At 36.3% G+C, this 22,273-nt stretch overlaps 1 protein-coding gene across 4 annotated transcripts in view; it reads left to right on the top strand.

Annotated features, from left to right (window-relative positions):
• Positions 1 to 22,273, top strand: part of ABLIM1 (actin binding LIM protein 1) — a 209,196-nt gene that overhangs the window by 32,972 nt on the left and 153,951 nt on the right. The window contains exon 1 of one of the 4 annotated variants that reach the window (XM_039352744.1): positions 8,105 to 8,253. The exons of 2 other annotated variants lie outside the window; for them this stretch is intronic. In XM_039352744.1, the coding sequence (XP_039208678.1) occupies positions 8,181 to 8,253 (73 nt within the window). In that variant the 5' untranslated portion in view covers positions 8,105 to 8,180. Of the gene's footprint in view, positions 1 to 8,104; positions 8,254 to 8,446; positions 8,617 to 22,273 lie in introns of those variants that run through there. One more of the 4 variants, XM_039352751.1, reaches the window with a different exon arrangement.

Here is a 22,273-nt window from a genome sequence, read left to right as displayed (position 1 = left end):
TAAAATTCTATTGGCTCTTCTTCTCACTCCCTCTGACTTAGTTACATGACACATCTGAATTCATGATTCTTATTTATGTATTTGGAATGCTATCACCTTGAGTAGCATACACGTCATGCTTTTTTGTGTTAAGTTTGTTCTCTTTATGAGTCCTCTGCTTTATGTTCATTTGCAGAAATAAGTGTTTAGACATAGTCTTTTCTGTGTTTGTGTATGTGTGCATGTGCATTTGTGTACGTGCTTTCTAATCAGTGTTGATTCCCAGTGACTGCCTGGACAAATCCCTGCAATTTTCTCGGCAAGGCTTTTCAGAAGTGTCCTTCCTCGGGCTGAGAGAGAGTGACTGGCCCAAAGTCACACACTGGCTTCAGGAGGGGTAGAACTCATTGTCTCCGACCTTCTATCTTGATGCCTACATCCAACTGGCTGTCTGTCTGTCTGTCTGTCTGTCTCTGTCTCTCTCTCTCTCTCTCTCTCTCTCTCTCTCTCTCCATAAATATACATTAACATCAGAAGAGAATCTGAATCACATATGAATATTTTTGACATGTTCTTAAGCCAAATAAAGATCATTTAGGCCTTTTGAATTATTAAAAATATCCTTCATTACATCCAATGTTAAAGTATTATGCTCCATTCTGCATTAGTACATCAATTTTAAATGTTCTTTACATTTAATTATAATCTTCAGTTTCTTCTGCTTCTGTAGTATGCAGCCTTTAAAGTCCCATACTATCATATTTTTAAAGAGTTCAGAACAAAACATTTTCCCGCAGGAAATATTGTTATAATTTATTTCAAACTCTTATTTCAAATCCTTCTAGGCCAGGAGTAGTCAACCTTGGCTCTTTTATGACTCGTGGACTTCACCTCCCACAGCTGGCTCAGGAATTCTGGAAGTTGAAGTCCACGAGTCATAAAAGAGCCCCTGGTCTAGACCCATAGTTGTTTAATTGTGAGATGGGCAGCATATAAATGTAATAATAAATAAATAAAAATAGTCTGTAACTTTCCAAAATCAATATTGTAATTGCCCTTTTGCTGTTTATACAAAAACTTTTTCTTAAGGTCTTAAATTTGTATTTAAAAGTTCCTTTGCTATGAACTGAAGAAACTCAACCAGTGTTGTAGAACGTGGTGATCCATAGGTTCCGAATAACTGGAAAGCAGTTAATAAGCAATTTTTGAAAATTAAAGAAAATATACAAATCCCATGTCCACTAAGGCACCAGCCATGGTTTAGGTGAAGATGGTCTTCCATCATCTTCTAGAACACTAAAGCTGCCAGAAACTACTTGTCTTGGAATCTCCTTGCAAGGAGCAACTATCTGCAGCATTTGTGGGTGATCTCAAATCTTCTCCTTGTCTGGAGAAAAATTACAAAGAGCCAGTCAATTCACTGTGATTGTTAGTTCTGCTTCATTTTGCCACATTGACATTTCTACTTTTAGGGGCACCATCTTCAGTTCGCTACCATATTTCTTTCCTAGAAATCTCTAAATTCTGTTTGCTTTTTTATCTACCAGATTTGTTATTGCAAAACAATTGAAAACAAAAACATAACTGAACCTGTGAAGGATATTTTTAAGATGTGAGATTATTTTACTTGGAAAATGAAACAACCAAAAGGCTTTGAGATACTCTATATTAAAGAATATTGTATTCATAAATTTCCTCTACAATAATAGTAGTAATCATTTATTGCCTATATGAATCATGATTTCAATACAGATTAGTATATGAGACCAAGTTTGGTATAGTGATTAAAGGCTTTATGTAAGAAATCAGAAGATTTTGAGTTTTAATCCTGCCTTGGGCTGGAGCCAGCTGGGTGACTTTGGGCAGTCACTATGAAGCCCTAGGAATAGGAACATGGCAGCCCTCTTCCAAAAATATTTCCAAGAAAATGACATGGCTTGACTTGACAAGACTGACCTGAAATTGACTTGAAATTGGTATAAACAATAGCAATTCTATAAAAATATAAAATATGTTTTTTTATTTCTTACAAACATCAGATAAAATAAATACAAACTAGCCTTGGTGAGCTTTTATTTTATTTTGTTTCCTCTCAGTTGGTATTGATTTTGTCATGGTTTATTGTGCTTTCCATTTTGTATTTTTATTTTATTTTACAGAAGAAGAAAAAAATCAAGCACGTCCTTCAACAAAAGCATTTTTCTAGCAAAAGAAATAATTGATATGCAGGAGTGAAGAATGTATCTGTTGATTAAGTAGAGAATGTTAAAGAGTGTTTGATTTCCCCTTATACAGCTCATGTTTCTAGGGTTTTCTAAATAAATCTCTGTTACATCCCCTCTTATCTCTTTCTTGCTGTCACCTAAAGAAAAGTGATTAGAACTGGTAGGTTTTTCATCTGTACTCAAATATAAAAAAGCATTAAAAAAAATAGTACAGCCGTATGGTCAAGACTGAAGGTTTTAAAATAAAATAAAGCGTCCACTAATTTTGCTGTTTTTAGCAGAAGGAAATTTTAATTTGAGGAATTTAGATATTGATTTTAAATTTTTCAACTGTTGTGCTTGTTTAGAGCTTAGACTTTGGAGAGAAACTCTGTGCTTATGAAGGTTTCAGCTGACTGATACTGATGATTTCACAAATTTTATTGTGTAATCTTGAACATTGTCCTTAAACCTGGGTCAATCAAAGAAGATCTAATGAATGGGGACTATTGAAAAAAATCTGCAGTACACTTATGTGTGCTTTATACCTAAGCACATAAATGGAAATTATATCTAAGTATTTAATTTCTAGTGGTTAAAGAATTAGGATAGGTTTCTCTACTCCATTTATCAGTTGTAAATTGAGACAAGCTAGAAGACACAGTTATTCTTGACAATCATTCTTCTCTCTTGAAAAGACCATCATTTTATTGACATAGTCCAGCTTGAGTGATATGCTGAATGTTCTGTTTAAATTTAATTTCAGGCTTTATATTATACTGTGCCACCTTCGCAGTATTAAATCCAAATATTGAATCCAGTTTTATTATGGAAGAGAATAAATACCTGGTATAGTAGCATTTCGTCAAATGTAATATATTTTACTGTGATAACAATATGGGCAATCTAGAATACAGGTAGTTCTCAACTTATATCACTTCATTTAGTGACCGTTCAAAGGTACAATGGCACTAAAAAAATGACCTCACCATTTTTCACACTTACAACTTTTGCAGCCTCTCCCTGGTCATGTGATCAAAATTAAAACACTAGGAGGTTCCGGGTTGCGGCGGTGCGGTCAAGCGAAGAGAGTCGTCTCTTCGCCGGCCGAGTTTCCTTTGCCGGTAGACCCCTGAGTGGGTTGAAAAGTCGCTCTGGAGAGTGACTACCATTGAGGAGGCTTCTTGGATGACTGCAGAGGGGTGACGGCATCTTCTGTAGTCCGAGTATCTCCTTTGGGCTGACAGAGTAAAGATCGGCCAGTAAAATGGCCGATCATTTAGCTGCGCCAACCATAAGCCATAAGATCATCTAAGCAAATAGACCCACCGTGGAAGATTCGATGAGATTTTCTTTTACCTCTACTTTCTTTTTTCCTGTGAAAAGCTTTTTTGGGGGGGAAATCATTTCCTATCTTGCTAAAGTGGCGTTTTTGGTGGGGGAAGAGAAGCTAAAAAGAAATTAAATTTACTTTTTTTTAATTGTTGATTTTATTTTTGGATATTTGGGAGTCCCAAGAAACCTTGTTACAGAGATGTAACATACCAATTGTTTGGAGAATATTGTTTTTTTTTCTTTTTTATTCTTATGGTGTCTGGAAAAATGGAACATTTGAATAATTTTGATTATTCATTGGGGGATATCTTCTGGTGAAACTATTTATTCCAACTGTCATTTCTTTTTTTTGGAGTTTGACTTTGGCTTTTAAGTTATTACAAAGGGAAAAGATAAAGAAGCAGTATAATTGGATGGAGGTGGATATTGACTGATTTTTTTTGAATATAGTCTCCCCCAAAAGGACGCTGGCTTTAAATATGATAGAAATGGAAGAAACTTGTCTAAATTTCACTTATAAGTATATATTAGATAAAATCCTGGAAAACACCGAGAGGATAGTTGCTTACACAAAAGAGATTGCACTTCAGCGACAAAGTAAAGCACAAGGTGTAAGTAAACATTTGGAAAGCCAAGAAACAGCAGAGGGGGCTTATACCCAAGAGATTTCTTTTCAACCTTGCTTTCAGCCTACTGAGACGGAAGAATCAAACCTACATTCGGATTATCAATTTATACTGGAAAAAATTCTGGATGATAATGAGCAAATGATCTATAACAAGGAAATGGAGGATTTTATCCCAGAAGGACAAGCTGACTTGCAGACACCATCTGACTCTCTGACAGAGAAAAAACCAACAGAAGAAGAGCAATACTTGATCAAAGAGGATAATACATTATCTTATTTACAACCTATTAAGAAAATGATGTCAGTTAAACTTTATGCAACTTTAAAAGAGATGGGAAACGACGTTCAGCTACGAGTTATTGAGAACAGCTACAACTTTTATATCAGTTTAATAAAATAGATAATGGGAGACTCATTTTTGGTGTACACGTTATGGCAAGAGATAATGTGTGATCTATTTGAGGAACTAGAGACTTTATTATGGAAACCCATTTGGAATAGAAAGAAACCCAGAATAAGATATAAATATTGAATTTATGATAGTTGCAGTGTCCTGGAGTTATGTGATCAGCTTTTGTGACCTTCTAACAAGCAAAGTCAATAGGGAAGCCAGATTCATTTAACCACCATGTGACTTAACAACTGCAGTGATTCACTTAACAACTGTGACAAGAAAGGTCATAAAATGGGGCAAATTTCAGTTAACAACTGTCTCGCTTAGCAGCAGAAATTTGGGGCTCAATTGTGGTTGTAAGTCAAGGACTACCTATATTAGCATTATTCATAAGCATCTGTTTATAGTAATGTGGTTGCCTTGCCTATAGACTGTTATTCCAAGTTATCTGATAGAAGTCCCTGTGCTTGAGATGCTCCAGTGATAATCACCAGCATGTGCTTATTTATTCTCCATTTAAACATAGATGTTGAGATATGGACTGTTCTGTCACTTTTGAGTTCTTGCTTATTAGCGAAAAGAGCATGTACATAAGACTGACTAATATATTGACACAATTAAAATGTACAAGCTGTTTGATCTGGTGTGTGCCTTGTATGAATACTGGGAGCTGCCAGACTTTATGTATATCCTGTAGAAGAGTCTTTTGCCTGCTTCAGTTTTCATATTCTTATATCATGTTGTTAACAGATCTGGAGTTAGAGGACAATTTGAAATTCAAGGTGGTCTTGGGCTGATCTTGATACCTATTAATACTTACCGGCATGGGATATTAATTAGGGGACTGGCAAGCATTCCAAAAAAATCAAGGTACATAAAGAAAAAAACAAGAAAATACTGAGAGATGGCAATAGAGAAGCAAACCATTAAATGCTATGGTTTGTTTAACAATAAGCAAAATAGTAAAGAAAATCCACTTATTTTGTTTTTTAACTAGAAGCTAATCTTTTAGGTCTAGATTGTTATGAGTTTGGAAAGTGATTATAGTCTTCCAGCAGATAGGATCAATTAATTTTTTGCACATTAACATCAAAAATTTCCTTTTAATCTTTGTTGTCCTTGAATAATGCTGAGATATTTCAGGCACTCCATTCTTTTGCTTAGTTTTCTTTAATCCGCTCTATCAAGGAGGTTGGTTTTGTTTGTTTGGCATGGAGAAAGTGCAAGGAATCTGCATGTAAGTGCAGACATTGGTATGGAAGAACTCTAAGGGGGATTATGCTAATGAACGCTAAGTACATTTGAGTTTAAAAGAGAGTGACAAGTGATAGGAGAAGGGAACATTCAGGACCATTTCAGGAGGAAGGTCTAGAAGTGCTAGAATGACTAATACTAAATGTATATAAAAGATTTTTGGTGCATAGTTCTTGCTTATGGAGAAAGAAATGAAAATAGTTTTAAAATTCTTTTACATTGCAGTTGTGAAATAATAATAATACATATAAATATAAGTTATCTATGTAACATATATTAAGCAAAAATTCTCCCAGATCCAAACCATTGATTCCAGACAAATTTTGGCACTTCTTATTTAAGAAGTTAAACCCTACTATAAACAATTTATTCTAAATCACATGTTGGCATTGACACTTGGGAAATGAAAATAAAAATGTAGAAAGCTGTCCTGTAGTAAGCGAAACCAGAGTTAGTCTAGCATAATATTATCAGTTCACTGGCAATTGCAGAAATATTTTTCTAGTTCTATTTTGAGATGTTAGAAATTGAATCAGGGGTCTTTTCCTTGCAAAGCATGTTTTGCCTGCCCTATGGAGTTCTTTTTTTACTGTGCCACACTGTGTGTTTTTATCTGTGGGGACTGATTGATTGATTATGTGCCATCAGAGTTGTGTCAACTTTTAGGGACCAAACAGATGCATTTTCTTAATGATGATCTGTCACTAACCTGATCCTCCAGCACCTCCAATGATGCACCATCACCACTGTAATTGAGTCCATCCAACTTGCTGCTATTCTTTCTCTTCTTTTTTCCTTGTATGGCATAACAATAGCTGATGATATGAAAGGCAGAGCTATAGATGTAAGCACTTCTTGCTTTTTATTTAAGCTCAAGATAATGGTTTAAATGTTTAACTGTTGTTTGGTGATTCAGTGATTTTCCTGAGAATACCTTGGATAGTCAAGAAAAGAAACCAATGGCTCATCAAAAAAAATCAATCCAGAATTCTCACTTGAGACATAAATGACCAGATTGTCTTATTTCAGCTATATTTTTTTCTGGAAAAAAAAGTTATTGCTGGGAAATTATTCTTATAATAAGTAATGGGAAAAAAACATTAGCCTTTGGCCTTGGCGACTAACCAGTGCATGAGAAATTACTAGAGGAATTGGCATTTCTATCTTTCCTATCAGCTATTGTTATGCCATACATGTACTTTTTGACAAGATATTATATCACTTCTCCACTTTAGCCTTATAAAACATCAACAAAGTAGATGAGATTCTGTGTATGTATTTCTGTGTTGAAGTCAGAAGATAGAATTAGCTTACCCAATAATAACTCTTTCCATTAAAGTCCATTAAAGAGAAACTTTCCCTCCCTTGTTTATTGTTCTAGTCTACAACTTCAGTGGTTATTTGCTAACCATTACTAATAACTGAATTATGGTTGGAATTAATTATCTAGAAGTGTCTATGAATTTGATTTTGCTTAGATCCAGTTAAAATATAGTCAGGTGAATTGAAAATTCACCATTATTTTCTGTGTGGAAGCTAATATGAGCATGTGAAGTGTAGTGAGTAGAATAATAATGAGATGTGACTTGGATGTGAAATTGGTAGTACACACAAGGGCACATTATGCACATAAAGGTGGGTTTCAAATAATCCATTATGACTTTTCTGCACAACAATAATAGCCGAGAAAGATAAATAGCATTTCTGTTTGTTTTTATCTGATAACTTGATAATTTTGATAATTAGCATTAAACTGTTAGGCTTTCCCCAAACCAGTACAGTACTAGATTTAGAAGCTTCACAAGTAATCATTTAAGGACATAGTTCTCAATAAACTATTTTTTTGCAAGAAACACTGTTAATGAAGAAATCCAGCAAAGGGTTTAACATGCAAGCCTCAAAATCTTACATTTTTTTGTCTTGCTTGGTGGAGCAGTGGACTAAAAGAGTCCCGCTTTTGGGTAGCAAGCAAGTTTGGCTGTTGTGGATTGTTATTGTAATGGACCGATCTGGTCTTGTGTGCCATTCTTCCAACATTGCCTGATCTATCATTCACAAATCCCTTTACTGTTGCTTAAAGAATTCCAGGATCAATAATACTGGCTTTCTCAGTGCTTATGTTGCAACCTGCAAAAAGCTCCCTCCTTCTACAGGTGCTCTGAGTCAGAATGCAGGATGACTAAGGTAAGGTTTGTTAAGAGCAAATGCTTTCTAGTCTTTTAGCATTGCAGTACATGGGAGCAGCAGCACACCCTGCTTGACATGGCCACTCCTCCCTTGCCCTGAACACTCGCCAAATGATTGAGAGAGAAGAGCCAGAAGGAGAACAGCCACTTCAAGGGACTAGTTGTTCCTTCCTGCACTTGGAGAAAACTGTAGCTTTTTTATGTTGGGGAGATATTGCAGCTGGAGAAAACAAATGGCGTTACAAATAAACCACAGTTCTGCAAGCAGCCAAGGTCTGTCCTGAGAAGCTCTGCTATGTAAATCCCTTGCTATCTGGCATATTATTTGTATTGTATCCAGGATGTTATTTTTCAAGCAGGAAGCTGATTAGGAAAGTTTTGCTCAGCTGAAGAGAGTATTTGAGTTCTTCTGTCACTGGGCTGGATATTAGTATCCAGCCAGACTGTGCAGAAAGAAAATGCTGTTGTTTAAAAATGGATATCTGGGTTCCATATGGTATAGCCTTATCAGGATAAGGAAAGATAGAGAGATAGAAAGACAGATAGAGATAGATTGAACTTGATAGATCTGATTCGTGCATTTGATGTGTTTGATTCACTTTTAAAAAAATTATGCTGTTGGGATAACTAAGAAAGGTAGGAAATTAGCTTGATAAATTTTGTTTTGCACCAACTTGTTGCTGAAGGAATTGTGTACATTTTCAGGATATATTGAATTCATAGTTGGAAAAGGAATTCACCTGGGCTTATTTAAATATGGATAACCTACATAAAGAAATTGATAGGTCTTCTTTGCTTTAATGCACTAATTAATTTATTTAGCAAAGCCAGGAGGAATGTTTTGCACTTACTGTAATATAACGATAGTACAAATCATATATATTTTGCAAGCTGTGTATTGGCTCTGTATATAGTTCACTACAAGAAATTAAGCAATTCCAGAGAGCACCAAGGACCCTGCATAGTTCACTTGGCTCATGAATTTATAAATTAACCAGTGCTCTGTTTAAAATTTCAGTTTCCAGGAACACTTTTTAAAAATGTGTGGGCTTAGGGAGACAAGCATAACAAAAAGAGAAATGGAATTTATATATTGGGATAAATGTTCATCCCCAGAGATAAAGAATTCTTGCCTTGGTTGTGTTTGTACAGAATTTTTATGCGTAGATCATGGAGATTTGTATGATGATCTTTGGGCAGATTGTTTTTGGGGAACAGGTGTGTCCAACCTGATCACTTTTTCTCTTTAATGCCCTGTTGAGAAATGCATTTGTTTAGGCATGATGTTGATGATGACAATCACTTGACATGTATATGCTTGTTAGAGAAATGCCTACCGCAGTCTTTTAGAAGTGGCAAGTTTGGAAAGAGTCTTTACAGGTAAATTGTGTAACTGTGATATCTTTGACAAGATCTAAACCATACACAGGACCATATTAATTGAATTAAAAGGTTTTTATTGAATCAGAACTAGCCAGGTCAGTGTTGTGAACCTCATTATCCAGAGACTGCATTTAATGCAATATTATTAAAAGAATTCTTGGCAACTCTTATGTAAACTCTCCTTGTGTTGTCATATCTGATGGAAGTTGTTCCATACTATTGACACAATAATTGCTTCTTATTAAGAGTTCTTTTAGCTTTTTTGTTGTATTGTGCTTGAAAAACATTAATCTTTTATTTATTATCTACAATGCATATCAATAATGTGTTGCAATATAGATAGTGCTAACACATGCATTTGAAGCACTCCTTGGTATGTTGTCTTTAGCTAACCTTTCCCCTCCCACCTTTAGTGATGCATGTTCTTATGGATACATGAGTAGATGCATATTAGAATGTTCTGCAATTACAAATAGGCTTCATAATTTTAATTTTAGGGTTCAAAATTTGGTTGTTTTTGACTGAACTGGCATACAAATATAATATGAATACAAGTGAAATGTGCTTTAGGCTTTATTTCCTTTTCTTTGTGAAAAAGATGGTTATATCTATATGTCTTAAATTAGAGGAACGAATGATGTTATTATAAACTTGGTAAGATTTTTTTTCAATGCGATTGATAAAGGATCATTAGTTTTTTTTTAAGGTTAATGCTTACTGATAGTTTAGTCAGTTAATAGTTGGGACTACAGTTTTCCCTAGAGATCAGCCACTTCTAGAAATGTGTTATTAAATAAGAAGAAATGGGGAAAATAGTTCAGTATCTATGGAACAGCATACATTATGTATGTATTGCATGTGAAAATTCCAGTTCACTATTGATCACCGTTCTCTTCAGTTAGAGGAAAATGTGAAATATCTCCACTTATGTCCCAGAGAACCAATGCTAGTCAGAACAATAGTGAAATAGTCCTGGTGCAGGCATCTTATTAAGTCATGTTTAATATTCTTCTTATCACTCTCTTATCACCCCTTCATTGCCATCTTTGTAAACAACATGTAACTCTATAGCCAGACATCCTTTTTAAAATTTAAGAACATCCTAGGAAAGCAATAGTGAGCTGCTGTAGCCCTGATTTCATATTAGGACAGTGACTAAACTTTGTGTGATTTCAGCCTATTTTGAAATGGGGTGCTTTTAAGATTGTAATGGAGGTGTTATTTCTCAGAATCCTTCTGCTCCCATTTCTACCTTAGAATCAACGTATAATGCCAAAAGATAATTAAAAGGGACCAATTTTTTTTTTTTGGAGAAAGCTTTAAGGTTGGAAATTGGTCTCAATAGCTCTCACCCCCCCCCCAAACAAAAGTCACAAATATACAGCTGAAAAAGGGCTGCCATATCCCTAATGGGTATCTAAATGGCCTTTTATGGATTTCAGGGAAGCTGACAATTGGTAGCTAAATAGTCCAGCATAATCCCTTAAAGAGTATCTATCTGGAATATAACAGCATGATTAGAAATAAGAAATTTTTGGAGGCTAATGCAATACTTTCCAGTATGTCCATTTCCTATTTAAATGCTCATTAAAAGTGGAGATAAACTATAAGTCATTAAAAGCTAAAATTAGTCAGAAGGGAGTTTGCAAGGGAGATACCGGAAGGCATATTGATTACTCACCTGCTCCAGATGTCAGCTCCATGTAAATCTGAATTATCACTCTAGAATGAAATACTTTGAGTGCAGATGCTAGTAACTGTCCACCTTTGAAATAGAAAAACTTTAGGATAAGCTCCATTCTGTGTTGGGCAATTGTTAAAACAGTATGTGGATTTTTTTTTCAATGAAAGGTTGATGAAAAAAGATTATGTGCATCAAATCATTCTAAACTAGCAATCACATAGGTGTAGTTAGATGTTCTCCACCCTGATATATTCTTAAATTATTCTTTCAATTCTCCTAACGATACACTCATCAAGCATTCATCTTGCTGCTGGTTGTCCTTTTTTTTCTTTTCTCCCACCTTTCCTCCCACTTTTTCCAGCATTAGATTCTTTCCCTGATTATGCAGGGTATTTGCATAATGTGTCTGAAGTAAGATAATTTGAGCTTGGTCATTTGTGCCTCAAGTGAGAACTCTGGGTTCATTTGTTCAATTATCCATTGGTTTGTTTTCTTGGCTGTCCATGATATAATGGGAAGTCTTCTCCAATGTCAAAGGTCAAAGAAATCAATATTCTTCCTATGCTGCTTCTTTAAGGACTAACTCCCCCCCCTCCATAGATTGTCACAGGGAATGCCATGCATGTATAATTCTGAGCTTTGTAAGTATAAATATAATATGACATTTCAATTTTTTTTCAAGGCCATAATGGCTGCTCTAACCAAGTGCTAGAATCTCCCTTCCCCCACACTCCATCTACTTATAATTAAGAACTAAAAGAAAAACAGAAATGTAAAAGATTGTAGATCAGATAGGTTGACTATTGTGAAAAGTAAAGTTTGAGGATAAACCATGCCAAAACAAAGAGTAGTGATATTTGGCAAAAGAAATATCAAACATAAATGATCAGTTAATGCCCATCACATAGAACTATCTTCCTTCAAATAGTTAGGTATTGTTTTTGGAATCTATCATTGTGGTAGAAACTCTAGCTGGACTTAAGGGAGGTGTTAAGAGGGGCCAGCTTTAGAGTCTTTGCACTGCAGAAAGCAGCAGAATTCTTGAAGCCTTATCTGATCATATGTTTAATCTTATATCAAACTATTGTTTCTAAAATTGACTAATCATAGTTGCAGTTAATTTTTAGGATTTATTTTTAAATTTATACTTTACAAAGTACAACAAGAATTTTTAAAATATTTCCAAACAAAATTACCTACTTCACCCAAAATATAATAATATAATTAATATGAAATACTAATTACAATTCGTTCATTCATTCATTCCCCACCTTTATTGTTTGTTCATAAAGGTGAAAGATAAAATTGAAAGTTAATTTACTGTTGAAGCATTGTTCAATTATTTTGCCTTTTCCCCCTCATATATGTACTATGCAATGGTCTGGAAGGACTGAGCCCACTTTGGGATAGGAGAAGAGCTTCCTCTCCTGTCTTGTTATTGTAATGGATTATTCTGTTCTTAAATCAGTTTCCCAACCTTTCTGGCTTTGTGGACTGGCAAGAGGGGGGGAGAGGGGATGGTTCCACACAAACGGCCGGCAAGTGTGCATGTGCATGAGTGCAGCTCCATTTGCACACGTACTTGCCCACTGTTTCCACGGCTCAATTGCAAACAGCTCATGGTCCACTAGTGGGCCACGGTCCAGAGATTGGGGACCCCTGTTGTAGACTGTTTGCTTTTGACCTTGCCAGAACTAGCTCTCACAGATTCTCATAATTACACTTTATAATGACTATTGCAACTATGTTTTATAAATCATTAGTTAATCATAATCATGTATGGTACTGTTTATTGAAAGTTAGATTTTCTGATAACTTAATATTTAAGAAAGCATGCATGAATACATTGGAAGATAAACCCCTGTCCTGAGTGGAACACATCATCCTGGGATTTATGATCAAATACAAGGAACAGGCCAATTTACTTGTCACGAACTCTACGGGTAAGACCTAGAGATATCTAGATTTCATTTGGCAATGTTGTATTTTAACATATTTAAATAATAAAGTTTTGTTGTGCTTTGTATTATTCAATAGAATTATATAACTGACATAGTTACTAGCTGTCACCAGCTGAATGGCTTTTGAACTGCAAATCACCGAATCAGCTGCTATAATGCAGCTGCCTTGCAAATAATGTGCTGTTCAAATTAATTGTATCCACAGAAAATAATATCAGGAATTTCTTCTGTGTAGATAAAAATGTGGTTAACTTGAACAAATCACATATGAAAATATAACTAATAATTAAACAGCCACCAGATGGAAAGACAGAGAATCTTTTGGCACCAGCTACTGGTTGACACAATTACACACACACACACACACACACAGCCACACACACACACACACACACACACACACACACTTTGAATATTATTAAAATATGCAAGTTTCTACATTTAGGCAAGGAAAACCAAATGCACAGGTATAGTATAGGGGGTACCTTGCTCAATAGTAGTAACTGTGAGAGGGACCTCGGAGTCCTAGTGGACAATCACCTAAATATGAGCCAGCAGTGTGCTGCAGCTGCCAAAAAGGCCAACACAGTGCTAGGCTGCATTAACAGAGGGATAGAATCAAGATCACGTGAAGTGTTAATACCACTTTATAATGCCTTGGTATAATGCATCCAGTTTTGGTCACCATGATGTAAAAAAGATGTTGAGACTCTAGAAAGAGTACAGAGAAGAGCAACAAAGATGATTAGGGGACTGGAGGCTAAAACATATAAGGAATGGCTGCTGGAATTGGGTATGTCTAGTTTAATGAAGAGAAGGACGAGGGGGGACATGATAGCAGTGTTCCAATATCTCAGGAGTTGCCTCAAAGAAGAGGGAGTCAAGCTATTCTCTAAAGCGCCTGAAGACAAGAAGCAATGGATGGAAACTAATCAAGGAGAGAAGCAACCTAGAACTAAGGAGAAACTTCCTGACTGTTAGAACAGTTAACCAGTGGAACAACCTGCCTCCAGAAGTGGTGAATGCTCCAACACTGAAAGTTTTTAAGAAGACACTGGACAGCCATTTGTCCGAAATGGTGTAGGGTTTCCTGCCTGAGCAGGGGGTTGGACTAGATGACCTCCTAGGTCTCTTCCAAGTTTACTATTATTATTATTATAACTGGTAAAATAGGCTGTTGTTTACATTGACTTATTTGGCTATTTGTTTTCTGTTATTCTATTCTGAATTATTCTCTTTCTACCACCATCTCATTTTTTATATATTGAGTGTTATGGAATTGTGAATGGGATGTGAATTAGACTCCAGTATTAAATAGATACTGAATCTAGTATTGATTTACTGACACTGTATTGTAAATAGGGTTTTACATATTCCAAATGTCTTTGCTATATGTTGACTAAACATGGATGTGTGTAGAGTGATATTTGAAAATTTGTGGGTTTTTGGTAACGTCTCAGAACTACACAACTGTGCTTGGTACGTATTGGCACTTTTCAATAAACTGTGCAGTTTCAATGCCCTGAGCCGCATTAAACCTTTTCATTATGTTCTGTGTAATTCACATACTGGGTTATGTGACTATGTAGAACCCTGTTCAGAACCTCTTAGATTTTATAGAAAATACAGCAAAAGCTTTGCCCTTCAGCTCTGTGTTTATTGAGGTTCTAAATTTTTAATGTCTGGCTCAAGACACCAAGAACAACACAGGGAGTTACTTCAGTATAGTTTCTTTTAATTTTATCTATAGATAAAATTCTTACCAGACTAAAACACTTCTCATATAACCACTAGATATACAGCCTGTATACTGCTGGAGGGTGGGGTTTGTCTACCTTCAACCTCTTCCTGCATACCAAAGATTCCAAACTAAGTTGTCTCTTTGCCTTCTGTGAAGGGATCCCTCCCTCCTGCGACTCTGGACTACATTTGACCATACTAAACATGATTCAACATGCCAATACTTGGTAGCCAGTGGTCTGACATTTTCCATTGCTTTGTGTCATCATGCCTGACGTTGCTCCATTGATCTCTAATTGGATGTCACATACTATACATAATTCTTTTTAGCAAGGCTGATCTATAAGACTGAAGATACTGTGGATATAGTTCAAAAGATTTGTATAGCACCGTACAAATGGGGTCTGCAGCAATCAAACTTCATTACTTCCAGTTCATATTTATGTTCCAGTTTGTGATTCAATAAAAGACAGCAGCCTTTTCTTACTAACCTGTGCCTAGGATTTCTGTGCCAAGCATTGGCAGTATCTTCATATTGTCTTAGCAAAGTGATCATTATGAGACTTAAAGATCTTAGCAGCTTTCCTGACTTGTATATTTCTCCTATAAAATAGGAGAATTAATTATTTGTCTTCTGAATGATAAGATTTGTTATTTTTCTCTTATTTTTAAATATAAGCTATTCAAAGTCATTTGGAAACGTGCAGCCTTTAAACCGTAAGAATGAATGAATGAATGAATGAATGAATGCCAAGGGAATTTGGCACTGGAGTAATTGAGAACTTTTCTTTGGGGATTATTTTCTTGATATTTTATGATCCATAAGAAGGATTACAAGTTGAGATTTATATTGATTCTTCATTGTCTTAATTATTTTTTGAGACTGTCTTACTTCAGGATAATAGCAATTCATTCCATCTTCTCTGTTAGGTTCTTGATAGCACATTGCAATAACAACAACAAAGACTCAACCAGCAGAAAACAATTTTTAAATAAGATGTACTGAAAGAGAAGAGGCTAGGATTACAGAACTGAATTTTATTTTATTTTAGAATTTAGTTTGCCTCTCAGTTTGTTAGGGAACTTTTTCAGTCTTTTATTTTTAGACTTTGTGTGAACTGGTGAAGAGACTATTCTCTTAACTGATAAGACAGGAATGTCCATATGGCCAGAATGTGAATTTCTTAGATTTAAATTTAAATCTACCATTAAATGTCTTTTCTTATAAAACAGTGCACTTATTTTCATATTTCCATTTTCTGCATTCCTTTATTACTGTACCAATTTTTAGCTTTACCATTTGGAGCTTGTACACAAATATACAGAATTTTCTAAATATATATGGCACCTATAATCACTTCTTTTCTCTTCCAATACATTGTTATGTTTCTTTATCTAGATACTTGTTTTCTGCCACGTACTCAAAGCCTTCCAAATTATTCAGTTCATTGGTGTAGCCATCAGAAAAACACAGATACATAGCATCAGAGGATTGTGTTCCTGCTGTTACCATAAATCTGTATATGTTAGTGAATCTTCCATTGATAGACAAATTCTAACATTGTCACTGTAGCCATACCATCTCCATCTTCATTTTTGTTATGTATCTTTACCCAATGCACATAACATCTTATCAATAAGTTTTCAATCTTCACACTTGGAATACTCTACACATTGGGAGTGTTGCAACTTGAATTCCACAGACCCTCCCATCCTGGACATAAACTGTTTCAATTCTTTCTCTCAGGAGGAGCGTTGCATCCCCAAACATCTAGATCCAGAGACAGTTTGTTCCCTCATGCCATCACTGTGCTGAACACCACAGCACTATCTTATGTCTAAGTATATTTACCCCCTGCAGTGTGGCTGTATTACTATTATCCTTTTCATTTTTCCTATCATCTTCTGTTATTGATATCTTATATTACTTTGTTGTTTGTATGTACGCTGAGAGCTTATGCACTGGAGACAAATTCCTTGTGTGTCCAATGACACTTGGCCCATAAAGAATATTCTAATAAAAAATATTCTAAGGCACGGGTGTCAAACTCGTTGCGTCACGTGATGTGTCTTGACGTATTGTGACTTTTTTTTGCATTGCCAGAGCTGGGGTGGGTGTGGCCCACAGGCCAGCAGTTTGACACCTCTGTATCTAAGGGTTAAGCATCTAGAGGTATTGGTAAGTTACTACTGTACCTATATATGAAACCTTATGCTATTTAGGGCTTCGAAAATTTGATTCCATGATTCTTCTTGCACAAAAGTAAACAAGTTACCTTGGCTTCTCCTAAGTCTCCCACTAGGACTTCCCACACAGCAAAAGGAAAATCTTTCTTGACAGCCTAAACAAAGTGAAATCATAATAAGATATAAAAGATAATTCTACCTGACAAATATTACTACCTCCTACTCTGTTTTCCTGTCTTTAGCGCCATTAACAATGCCTTTAAACAGAAATCCATGCATATAAGAATGAATGTTGCCTGATAAGTGTTTTTAAATCTACATCTTGTTCATACAGTACAGTACTGGCCATTTTAAAGCTTGTATTCAGTTCTATGATTATGTAGGACTGCAGTCTGCCTGTATTTGGCATGGTTTACATTTTACCGGACTTATTTAATTAGGAAAGCTGGTTTCTGTGATCAGTTGTCAGTTCTTCAAGTGGGCAAGGACAAGGTATTTTAAGTTTGTTTCTTATACTTTCCTGAATATTTTTTTTCTGCAAGTTCTCCCATAAACAGTTTGCTCACTTCTTCCCAAGGTCAGGTTTACATTCTTTCACACCAGTTGAACAGCAGTTTTTTCTGTGTTTGCTTGCTTAATGTTTTGTCTCATGATACATGGAGGGTTTCTTTGGTGCTTCTCTCATGTGGTTGAAAATGAAATTAGAAGACTATATACTGTAAAGAATAACCTTGCATTTCCATTTTTGTTTAATTCAAAAATGTAGTCCAAATGTTAATATAATTAATTCTTCAGAATTGTATTGTTTCTTGCATAAGTTCTTTCAGGACTAATATCTAAACACTGGTGTAATAATTCCTAATTATTACAAATTAGGAATGACAAAACTTCAAGAAAGTCCCAATGAACTATGAGCTTGCTCAGCCTTTATTTAGACTAAGTTGTCCTTACAATTTGGAGGAAGAAATATTATCGTTAAGTATCTTAATCAGATATGGAACTATATTCCTAAAACAGAATTTATCATCTCATGAGGAGCCCTGTTTTGGGTCTGACAAAAGGAATAGTCTGGAAAGAAATTTTCCCTCCTGATTTTAATGAATGGATCCAAAACGAGTGGGTTAACCTGTTTTTGAAAAGTTACTGGATTGCTGCTGTTTCCAGGCACTGCAGCATCCACTATCCAGACCTTTTTTTTTAACTTTCTTACAACAGTTGTTAAGTCTGGGACAATGTGTGGCAAGTTCTTGCCTGTTTGAATTTTAAATCCCCGCATACTTTAGCTTCTTCATTTTTTTATTACTTTATCTATTTTGTGATCCCACCAGTTCTTGCTTGCAGATTTTCCATATTTTCCAATGCACCATTGTTGCTTTTGTTTGTAGTCAATCTGTGCAATCTTCTTGAAGCAAAAAGTTTTAAAAACTTTTAAGTCTTTTTCTGTGTGTGAGAGCGAAAGAGAGTGAGAGAGCTTATTGACAGATGAGTTATTGGTAACACTAGTAAGGAGTAAGTCAGCTCTTTGATTTTCTGGCAGTTATTGAACCCTCCGTTTTATTGATCTTTTATGCTTGAAACACAATATGTTGGCTTCTATAATGCACCCAAGAGATAGAATAATGCAGATTTTTCATCAGTCACACTGAAATTTATTTTGATGTGTCAAAGAAAAAAATATAGTTTGATTCTCACAATCCCAGTTTCCAAACTGGTTGCTTCCTTTTCAGATAGGGCATATTAGTCCTTGAAAAGGCCTATTAGTCTCAGAGAAAGAATGCTATCAAAAACAAAGTGATATATTTGTTTTGTAGCTAATGTATATTTGATTTGGGACATTAGTGGGGAGAAGAAATTATTTGAGTTGGGCAGTTTGTGTTGCTGTCTATATAGTATGTTATTATTATTATAGTTGGTTGCACAGTCAGCCAAATGTTTAGGCTGGATTTAACATTTTTATCAAGTCCTTCCCAAGGACCTGGATAGGCAGATTTTGTTGTTTAATAATACTGAAGGCATCTTTGCAGGATGTAAGCTTTTCCATGTAAAGCTGCCTTTTGCAAGTGAATGATGGTTATTTTGTTAATGCCGATGGTTTTCAAATGATGTTTTGGAATTGCAACCAGGGTGCCAATTTGTAACTGGTATTATCTTTTGCCACAGTGTTCTGCTTCTAGTTGCAAGTCTTTAAACTTTGTGATATGTATTCTTTCAGTTCTTTGTTTTCTCTTCTACTGTCTCCAGATATTATTGTACTATTTAGAGCAGTGGTTCTCAACCTTTCTAATGCCGTGACCCCATAATACAGTTCCCCATGTTGTGGTGACCCCCAAGTGGGTGTGGCCACCAATAAGAGGGAGTAGGACAGCTAGGGAAAAGGGAAAAAAATGGCGGACAGCGTGGTTTGGCGACCCCTGTGAAATGGTCGTTCGACCCCAAATGGGGTCCCGACCCACAGGTTGAGAACCACTGATTTAGAGCTTTTTGTGTTTCTTATCAAAAATTATTAAAGCTAGGATGTTGTATGGCAGATTCTTGCCTGCATGGATTCTAAAGTCCCAGACCACTTTAATGTTTTCATTACTTTGTCTATTTTGTGGTCCTATCAATTCTTGCTTGCAGGCAAATGGCATTTCTTCCATATATTCCAATGCACTATTGTTGCTACTTTGTCATGCCATTGTTTGTAGTCAGTCTGTGCAATCTTGCAGCATCATCTAACTAGATGACCTACAAATATAGGCAGTTCAAAGCAGGTGGGGTTTTGTAAAATTAGGGTGTTCAGATCTGATAAATTCAATATTTCCAGATATTGATGAAATCTTTAGATATTACTCTGAAGGTTCCAATCACAATATTTATATTTGTATTGTGATTCATTGCACAGTTAGATGGATGTTTAGACCAGGGCTTTTCAACCAGTGGTACGGGTACCATTGTGGTACATTGGCACCTGGCAGGTGGTATGTGACCATCCTAGAAAAGTGGTAGTGGGGGAGGGGAATGAGCTGAACCAGTGGCAGCACCGCATAAACCTGAGCGAGAGATGGCTGGAGCTGCAGGGCTGTCAGGGCTCAGCAGAAGCGCCAGGACCAGTGCTGCTTTCCAGCTGATCAGCGCTTCGGGGCTGTCAGGGCTCAATGGAAGCACCAGGATCAGCACCAGGCTCCAGCTGGAGCTCGGTGCTGATCCTGGTGCTTCTGCTGAGCTCAGAAAAAGGGCCGATCAGCTGGAATGTTGCAGCATCTCCAGGGTCTTGTGATTTACATTCAGATGCTTGGCAACTGATTCATATTTATTACGGTCAGTGTCCCAGGGTCATGTGAAGTGACCAAAACCTGCTGCAACCACCCAGCAGACGGGGGGAATAAAAACCAAACACCCCCCACCCAACCCGCTGCCAATCCTCAACAGAAATGCTCACAACAATGGAAAACTCGGACAGGAGGAAGAGTGCCGCCGGGTGGGCAGGCAGGTGTCTTGCTCGGCTGTGGCTTGGGGGGCACTTTTTTCAGTGCCACTGTAACTTTGAACAGTCATTAAGCGAACTGCTGTAAGTCGAGGACTACCTGTACTTTATCACTTTTTTCCTTTTTGGGGGGGTCATCAAATTTTTGACACCTTGCTAGGCGGCTGAAAGTACTCGTATATGTTTTAGGATATGTTGCCGTATCCTAAAAGTGGTACAATGGGTGAAAAGGTTGAAAAGCCCTGGTTTAGACAGATCTAGCTTTTTTTAATCCACCTATCAAGTCATTATTATTTTGGTTTGTTGCATAGTCAGCCAGATGTTCAGACTGGCATTCTTTTCCACCTAACAAGTCCTTTCCAAGAACCTGGCATAGGCAAATATTGAAGTTTTATGATGTTACTCACTGGGAGGATCATTATTAATACTGTTATTGTTTATGTAAAGAAGAAGTACAGAATAGAAGTATATAACTGCAACATAGCATAATTTTCTGGACTCAGTGCAATATTTGATATGCAAAGAATACAGTATATGCATTAAAAATATCTAATGTTTAAGGCAGATGCTTACATTCCCAAGACTGGTTTTTAATTCATAGATTAACAAGGATATACAACCTCTCATTCTTAGCTATTATTATTTTAATGCTATTTAATGTGAGTGTTAATTATAGTAAAGTTAGAAACAAACTTCCAGGGACCACACTAGCCCATTACAATAATAAAGGGTTTAGGATTCAGGAAAAAGACATAAAGAAGTCAGGGATAAGCATGTTGGGATACAGTTACAGTTCATAGCTGAGATGTTCCCATCCTTTGAGATCTCCTTGCCTTGTATCACTGCCTAAACTTATCATTGTCTGTCTGATCTATTTGGAATTTTAAATCCACAGGAAGTACTCTTGTTTTCTTTACATTGAGTTTGACTTTACTTTTGTCTTCACAGTCAATGAGATAGGAAGTAATCTAAAAACTAAGTGCACAGCAACAGAAATAAACTAGGTGGGTAGCCTTATATCCCATGTGCAGCAGTTTTACTGGCTTTTGACTCATAGAAACTGTTTGCAGATGAATTACTCCATTCTATTCTACATTAATCTCCTTTTTCATATAGTTGAAAAGGGCATGTCGAATCAGCCAGATGAACGTAGTTGAACAGCATGAAAGTAATTACTTTAATAGGATCCTTCCCCTTGGTTCCCCCCCCCCCAATGAACTTTTACACCAGAAAGGAGATTAGCTTTTCCTCCTCCCATCAGGTAGATTTTAGAATGGCTGTATAGCTAAACTGATTAAAGGATAAAGCAGGAGAGGGCACACTTTTTTTTGCCTCTGAAGTCTTCATGCAGTGATGGGTGGTGGATCATGGACCACATACCAGAAGTGGACATGGACAGAACTAGCAGCTTCTTAATCTACTATTCATCCCTTGTTCTCCAGCATGATGAATGTAGCATCCACCGGTGGGTAATCTCAGCCTTCCTGTTCAGACAAGACTAAGTCAGAACTTTAGCCACGCCTCCCTTGGGCATACTTTCCCCAGTTTTTTACTTAGTCTTGGCTCAGTAGGACGCAACTTTGTTTGGCTCCTCAGTTAGGCTAGTTTAAAAAAAAAAGAGATTTATTAGATTTTTGGTAGTAGCATACAATTAGTTTAGGTATTGGTTTGTTTCTACTTGTTTTTATTTGTTTTCTGTTTGTTAGCCAGCTTTTTGAGTTAAGGGAGCTCAAAGGCAGCTTAAGTGCCTTTTAGGTCCAAAAGGGCCCTTCCCAGCTCTCTCTGGACCGTTTCTCAGCTACGCCAGAACATCGGGGATTTTACCGAAGATCAGCTGTTTAGCGCTGAAATTGGCACTTCTTTTTGGTGCTT

The sequence above is a fragment of the Crotalus tigris genome, unplaced genomic scaffold (assembly GCF_016545835.1).
Source record: "Crotalus tigris isolate CLP2741 ecotype Arizona unplaced genomic scaffold, ASM1654583v1 scf7180000018468.2839379, whole genome shotgun sequence".
In the NCBI taxonomy this organism is placed as follows: Eukaryota; Metazoa; Chordata; class Lepidosauria; order Squamata; family Viperidae; genus Crotalus; species Crotalus tigris.
This window is presented reverse-complemented; position numbering and strand designations above follow the sequence as displayed.